Source organism: Myzus persicae, unplaced genomic scaffold, assembly GCF_001856785.1.
Source record: "Myzus persicae strain clone G006 unplaced genomic scaffold, MPER_G0061.0, whole genome shotgun sequence".
Lineage (NCBI taxonomy): Eukaryota > Metazoa > Arthropoda > Insecta > Hemiptera > Aphididae > Myzus > Myzus persicae.
Genome location: NW_019104419.1, coordinates 56,161 through 64,567, shown reverse-complemented (window position 1 = coordinate 64,567; position 8,407 = coordinate 56,161). Strand labels below are relative to the sequence as shown.

Sequence of the window (8,407 nt, the reverse complement as noted above, 5' to 3'; positions counted from 1 at the left end):
TTTTGTACATTGAGATTTTACTGCTGTTCCATCAGTATAACTAAATGTAGACATGCAACTTCAGTAAAATGAATGTCTGTAAACATAATGCTGTATTTATTAATAATTAATTCACAATGTGTATACAAAATACGACATCAATATACTATTATACTATTAGTTAACAACATTGACTGACCTACTTAAATTATTTGCCCCTAAATATATTAACAAGTGATTACTTTGGTAGTATAGTATCAGTGGCTGTAAATACAGGCTGATTCGATCGACGTCGACAAACGTTTCACTTCTATTCTACAATTGAATATTTAACGACCAACATGAGCAACCTATTGTGAGACCGAGTAGCCATTCTATAGGTAAACCTTGTGACTCCTGAGTACAAAACCAAAAACTCAAAGTAATATAATGTAATTTATTGAATTTTAAAAAAAAAGGAGCAAATAGGATAAAAAGGATATATATAGTATACCTATGTAATATAAAAGGTAATTACAGTGCCTTTTCAGTAGATTTTGTTAAAAAATAAAAGATTATTACTACTGGTATACACTAATATACACACAAATCGTAAAGCCAATTATACAATATAGTAGGTACATGAGTTTATTACACATATTATGAGGTATTGTTTTATTTATGTTTATATAAGTTAGTTATTAATTTATTAATTTGATTTTTTTTTTATTATTATTGAAACTTTGTTGTACAATTAATTTCGACAGTTATAATAAAATAGAGGAATATATAAAAAAATAAATATACAGTGGAGTTAATTATATAAGCAGCACAGAATCGAGGATAAAAGCAATTGTTGCAAGGACAGCAGGATGGGATTGAGAAGTAAGTATGTGGTAAGAATTGAGAGGGTTATTTAGAGAGTGGAGAAATGAAAAAAGATATAGACGCCCTGCGTACTGGGCAGGGCAATAAAATAAGATATGATTAATGTCGCAGATAGCTTAATTTGATATAATAATCGTAATCAAAGAAATTTACATGACATTAGTATGTGTAATTATTACAGACACAGAATTTAGAATTTCTTAAACGTATAATTTAGTTACAGCATAGTGTGTAGGTAGGTCAAGCAATACAGAGGTGTAACCTAACCTAACTCATTCAATGAAAATGAAAATGAACAATTTTGTGGAAAAAATAGCTTTGAATGTCAATTAAATTTAATGATTAAATACATTTACATGATATCGGTATTTATTACTTTCGTGTCACAGAATTTAAAATTGTTTTTTGTACATAGACATTTTGCTGCTGTACCATCGTTTAACTAAATGTAGACATGCAACTGCAGTAATAGAATGGCTGTAAATATTATGCTGTATTTATTAATTATTAATTCACAATGTGTATACAAAATACAACATCAATATACTATATATAATAAAATATACATAATATATATAGTATACCTATGTAATATGAAAGGTACACTGACTTTTCAAATATATTTTGTTAAGAAATAAAAGGCAATTATACAATATAGTAGGTTTTATTAATAGTTATTGGTTATAGTATTTAGTATAGGTTTTATTTATGTTTATATAAGTTAGTTATCAATTTATTAATTCGATTTAATAATCATAATTAAAGAAATGTACATGACATTAATTGTGTTATTATTACAGACACAGAATTTAGAATTTCTTAAACGTAGAATTTAATTACAGCAGTACCCACAGTATACCTCAATGTAGATATGCAGCTTGTGTAAAAAGAATAGCTATGAATATCAATTAATATATTATGTTTTCTTTATTATAATTTTTTCACAATTTTATGATATATGTATTGCCTTATTTATATTAATTTCAATTTAATAGAGGAAACATTAAATGAAAATTCAATAATAATATCACACAACAGCATAGTGTGTAGGTAGGTCAAGCAATGTAGAGGTGTCAACGTTAGTATAACTCATTAAATGAAAATGAAAAGTCTTGTGGAGAAAATAGCTTTGAACATCAATTTTCCGTTTATTAATTTGATAATTAAATACATTTACATGTAATTGGGGGCTTACTTTTGTAGTATAGTTACTACTATAGTAACAGCGGCTGTAAATACAGGCTGATTCGATCGACGTTGACAAACGTTTAACTTCAATTCTATTCTACAATTGAATATCTAACTACCAACATGAGCAACCTATGTTGAGTCCGAGTAGCTATTCTATTCTATAGTCACAAGGTAATCTTGTGACTATCGAGTACAAAACCAAAAACTCAAAGAATAAAATGTAATTTATTGAATTAAAAAAAAAGAAATATGCATAGTATACCTATGTAATATGAAAGGCAATAACATTGCCTTTTCAGATACATTCAGGCCCGGATTGAACCGGCGAGCTACCGAGAAAATCTCGGTGGGCCGCGTAGTAAAATTTGGGCCGTTATTATTTTTGGACATAAGTATTCTAGTATTTCTAGATAGACAGATAGTGATATAGTAAAATATAGATCCAAATACACGGTTAAAACAATAATTGCGTCAGCTGTATAAATGTATAATACTAATGTATAATGTATTAGTTATTTGTTTCTCAAGAGTAAAATTGTCAATCGATAATACAGTGTATCAGTATGTACCAAGTAAATGATAGTTGTGTGCTGCGTCCTGCCAGCATGTTTATAAAAATAAATATAATTCCAATTCACCGTATTGTTATATGGGTTTTCCCACAATTATCGTAATATCGTCCAACGACCAACGGGCAACAATTCATGGAACTCACACATACTACGTACTCTCCTACACGACACACAAGTTTACAATTTACATTATTATTACTTATTAACTTATTAGTTTTTTGAAATAACTTGATAAATGATAATTTAGTTTTTTCTACATCGTTTACACTCTTAACAGTCCTGAATCAAAAAGGTTACATGTTTTTATATTTATTATGGTTTAGTGCGTCTTAACATTAAAATATTTTGTTCGCCGTACTATATATAAACTAATATACGACTACCTATACTAGTATAGGTAAATAGGTAATATAGTTACTCACTATAATATTTTTTATTTTTTGCAAATTGTGCAACATTCTCATTTACGTATTTGCAATAATTGCATTTAAAAAGTAGTTAAGACTGCGCTTGTCATGGATAAAGAAAAAAGAAAAAAGAAATTAAAAGGTGGAGCTGAAAAGTTACGAATGAAACGGCATGCTGAACTAAAATCTGCAGAGAGTGATCCCAAACAAACAAAAATATCATTTCTTAGACCTCCCCAAAAAGGTAAGTTTATTTAGTTAATTATTAATATGATTAATAAACTAGTCAATTAATTTATTATTTTAAATATTTCATCCTTTATATTTATTTAAATAAATGCATAATATAGTAGCCAGTAGGTATAGTAAATAGTTTTTATTTATTATTTATAAAATTATAATAATTTATTATATTTTTTTAAAAATACAGTTAATAAAAGCATGATTTCATCTTCATCTTCTGATTGTAATGAAAAATCAAAAACTATTGAGTTAAAGTCTCAAAATGCACAGATTCCTCAAATTAAAGAATCTCTTTTACCCACGGTTCGTATTTCGTATAGATACATTTAATTACATTTGTTGTTTTAGTAATGTAATGTAACTTACCTAATATTTTGTATTTATTTGCTAAGGAATCAAAACTAGATAATTTATCAATATCAATTTTACAGGAATGTCATAACAGAAAGTAGAAAATTGGTAGATGATGAAACGGAATCTGTATCCACTGGTAACTTTCCACTACTTGATAACTCATCGGTACAGTATAATAGTATAAATTAATTTAATATTTTATTTTGTTTCTTAATTTTAAGAAAATTAGTCTTTCAAATTGCTCTTACACTGAACTCTTACACTTTATTTTGGGAGAACTTAACTTAGGGATTTATTGTTCCGTTTTAGATTACTGACACAGATAATGAAATAGTTGTTTCAACAGAAATAATTGATATTAATATTTTTAAGAAACCTGAAGGTAAAAACCTACACAACTTTTTTAAATCTCATCCTATACAACCGTTTGAAAATATTTTATTCAACCCAAATAAAGTATACTACCGCGTACACAACAATGTTGCATTTAAAAGAAAGTGGTTAAGTTACTGTTTAATTGTCGAATTGTTTAATCGTCGGGTTCAGTTACAGCTGTACAATCAGTATAACTTAATGTAAGTATGCATTTATGTAAAAAGAATAGCTACAAATATCAATAAAAAATATATGATGATTTATTTATTATAATCATTGACAGATTTTAAAAAAGTATACGAAAACTGATAACGGGAGGGAGATAACAAACACTTGGGAAATTTGAAAAGTATCAGACAAAAATGTAAAAAGTTCGGACGTCCAGTACTATTCAATGGGCCGCCGCAATTCGTCAATACCGCCGTATCGAAACCTACACCCCGGGGACTGTGACTAGTGATGGGTAAATTCCCGGTATTTAAAAGTGAGAGAATCTTCCCTGGAAATATTTCCGGAATTTTTAATAAATTCCCAAATAATGGGAATTTATACTATAAATTTGAAAATTCTAGTAGGCAAGTCAAAATTAAATTATACCCAATCCAAACACTGCCCAAATATAATTGTGGCCTGATGTGACCTCAGATTTTGAAGCCTTAACTTAATTAAAATTAAAATAAATAATAAAATATAATTCTCTTAGTTCTATTGCCACGCCCAGAATTAGGATGCTGTTATTTTCCTAGACTCCTAGTAACTTATCTTTTATTATTATAATTAAGTTATTAGTACATTCAATTTAATATTTTTATTTTATTAACTGTTTATATTACCAACTTTGTAAATGATGACTGGTGTCAATTAGTAAGTAAATTAATAAATAATTGTCCTTGTATTTTTATGAATAATATTATGATGGTACCTACTTTCTCAATGAAAATTGAAAAATAATGTCTTTTACCTTTGTTATCTTCTACACAAAAGTTAAATATCTGTTAAGACATTTAGTTTAATTTTTTAGGAAAAACATTAAACAAGTAACAAATTTCCAATGTAATTTCCATTTCTAATTTCCTATGATAAATCCTTCGTATCAGTCATATAATTAACTATAACTAATTTATTTATTTTTATACAATTTTTAGTTTTTTTTAACTATAACTAATATTTAATAATAATAATAATACAAAAGTTAACAAATATGAGCTCCATATTTTTAACAAAAAACTTTATAACTGAAAAATATATTAAACATTATAAAAAAAAGTATCAAATTAATAAGAGTACAAAACTTAACAAATATGAACTCCATATTTTTAACAAAAAACTTTATTAATAATTAAAAAAAATGTATGCAACCATTAAAAACTACATTTTTTCATACTACTTTCAGAACTTTTTTCTTCCTCATAAGAGTCAGAATCTGCATAGGGAATTTCACTTTCTATTTCACTATCAGAGGATTTCACTATGTTGAAGATTCACCTTCATTTGATACTACTTCATTAGTTTCTGCCTGAACACTCATTGAATCTTGATTATCAGTGTGCATAGTTTTAGAATACTTAGATTTTGGTTCAGAACATTTAATTTTCCAATTGTATGACAAGTAAGTGAGTTTACCAGCTCTTTCAGTAGTAAGCCTATTTCGTCTTTTATTATGTATCCACGAAAAGGTACTAAAGCTACGGAACCCGATATTGAGTCCTTCCACTTTTCTATCAAACGCACCAATCATAGTAATCGATACATCGAAACAGAACGACTCAGCCACGGCCTCAGCAGTGGATGTTCAATTAGAAATTGAAGCTTCAGAATCGCTTACAGGTGTAACTGCTTTTTGTTTATTAATTCATGATCGTATTGTAGAATATGTACCTTTTACTAGAGAAGTAAGAAAACTTGTGTAAATAATTTTTAGAATTATATATTATTGTACTAGTAAATAAAATAATATTTTAATAAATATATATATATATATTTAACAAACTGTTTTTTATACCTAAAAAAGTAATATAGGTACATTACGAAACTAACAAATTTACATAAATATAATTTTGTGTTACAGATGATATAGATACACAGTTTTATGATGTGTCACACAATTACATAAACTGTTCAAAAAATTACACTTTTTGAGATCTTGTGTTACACGGTGGACGTATGTAGAAATGCCCCCCCCCCCCTTGAACTGATGAAATCTTCCTGTAAAAAAGGTGCTCAGAACATACATTAGGGTTTTTGAGATTTTCGCTTTACGGTGGACGTATGTAGAAATGCCCGCTTGAACTGATGAAATCTCCCTGTAAAAAAGGTGCTCAGAATATACAAATATATACTACTTTTAGTTTTAAAACCAAAGTCTTAACATAATTAGGTAATTAATAAGAATTTTATGTTGTTATACAATGTTTTCAAAATTTGTATATTTTTGGAAAAAGCGAATTAGTATATTATTATTTATTTTATCTATTAGCTGGTATAATAATATTACTAATAGGCGCAATAGTAATTAATAATTAATATTTTCATAGTACAACCATTAATTATAATCAATAGTACAATATAAAAAAATATACAAAACCTTACTAAGTAGGTAATCAATAACAAGTACACATTTTTTTAAACTTTATTTGATTTATACTTACAGTTTCTTAATTATTAATTAACAATAAAAAATATTAAATATAAGGAAAATATGTTTAATGATTTTTCCATGACTTTTACCGGTCAATTGGTTTTTAGCCACATTGTAGCTAAGTTACGAGGTCTTTGTTGGTTCGTATTTAAGCACTGATTATTTGGTCGTTTACCAGAATTTATTCTTCTAGAGCCTCTAGTAATGCCTTTCTTTCGGCGACTTATTGATGTAGGTTGCACTTTTATTTGACCTCTTCTTTTGTTGACATTGGTTGATTTAATACTCAACGAATACATAAAGCTAGCAAATTGAGAAGAGTTTGTAATATTTTTCAATCTGTGACCTAATTTGTTCAGTATCGGTTCTGGTAGTGTAGGAATCATATTTTGTAATCTTGACTATTCTGATTGAACAACTGAAATATTGGTATTTATAATATCATCAGTATGTCTAATTTCAATATAAGTGTCTATATTCTGTAGAACACTTGATATTTCATTCGAAGTTGTTGCTTCATTTCTTATACATTCGTTATTTTCAACATGAAGATCCAACTGAAGTTTTCCTTGCTTATTAATTTCCGATTCACAATATTCTGAACTATTTACTGTTTTGTTTGATGCCTCACATATAATTTCTGAATTGCTATGTAAACTTTCCTTTAAACCCCAAAAAAAAGTTGGTGTAGGGCATTTGTCAATTCCTAAAGCTAACACAGCAAGTTCATGTCGTTCTTCCAATGTGACAGCAGGTGAATTTAGGAGTTGAGCTTTAATGTGTTTATGGATCCAAGCTTGGTGTTTGCAAAATGATCCAGCATGTCCCATTTTGCAAGTACAAGCACCATTTTCAGTATCAACTAAATATGTCACATTTTTAGTAGTCATACTTGGGATGGCATAAGTTGATTCATTAATTTGTTTTAAGTCAGATATATTAAAATCAATCATTTTGGAACATAATTTATCATACAATCTTTTAATTTTCTAATTTAGAGGTGGGAATTTCAACTCATTTTGATGAATTAGCTCCTGTGAATCAGTTCATTTAAATGAACTGAATCATCAAATCAACTCTTAACTCTTTTCATACTTCTTAATTTATGATTACCACTTTTATTAGTTTGATTCATGTTTCACATGATTTACTTGTGAATTGACAAGATATTTTAAAGATTACACAGCAATCATTGTTTATCATTATTTTACTTACCTGTTTCATTATTTAAGATTTGATCAATATGTGCTTTATAATTATTATTGTATGAATTTGAACTATAGATATAAGATTTACATTAATTACCTATTAGAAAAACGTGTACAAAATTATGCCTCCTACTACTCAGTACCTACCCAATACCTATTACCTATTTTTAATTTAGCCCTACACTACCATAATTTGTATGAAGCTATTGTATACATTTTAATTTTTTATATGATTATAAAATATTAGTTGTTTTTATTATTATTATGATTATGGCTTATCTGGACTCTGGATTCTGGAAAAGTTAATCTGAAAATAACTTTCAGCATATATTATGAAAAGACAAACGTAAAATGCGGTTTGGGTTTTCTTGAAATAAAACACAACCAAATATCCACATTAACATTATGAGACATGTGTTTGGCACTTAGAAATAGATTTGAATACATCGTTCTACTTCTAACATACCAGTAGTATATATTTGTATGTTCACAGTTCGTTTTTCCACCGTAATTTTTTTTGTTCAAGCGGGAATGTTCCCATAGTACGACTCAGAATTACCGTATCACACAATA

At 27.6% G+C, this 8,407-nt stretch overlaps 1 protein-coding gene across 1 annotated transcript; it reads right to left on the bottom strand.

Moving 5' to 3' along the window:
• Positions 1–6,718: 6,718 nt before the first annotated feature.
• LOC111042033 lies at positions 6,719–7,850 on the bottom strand. Its single transcript, XM_022326523.1, has 3 exons — positions 7,842–7,850; positions 7,115–7,615; positions 6,719–7,027 (listed from the first exon to the last, which is right to left on the bottom strand). Exons 1-3 carry the CDS (start codon positions 7,848–7,850, stop codon positions 6,719–6,721), a joined length of 819 nt encoding a protein of 272 aa, XP_022182215.1.
• Between the last annotated feature and the right edge of the window lie 557 nt (positions 7,851–8,407).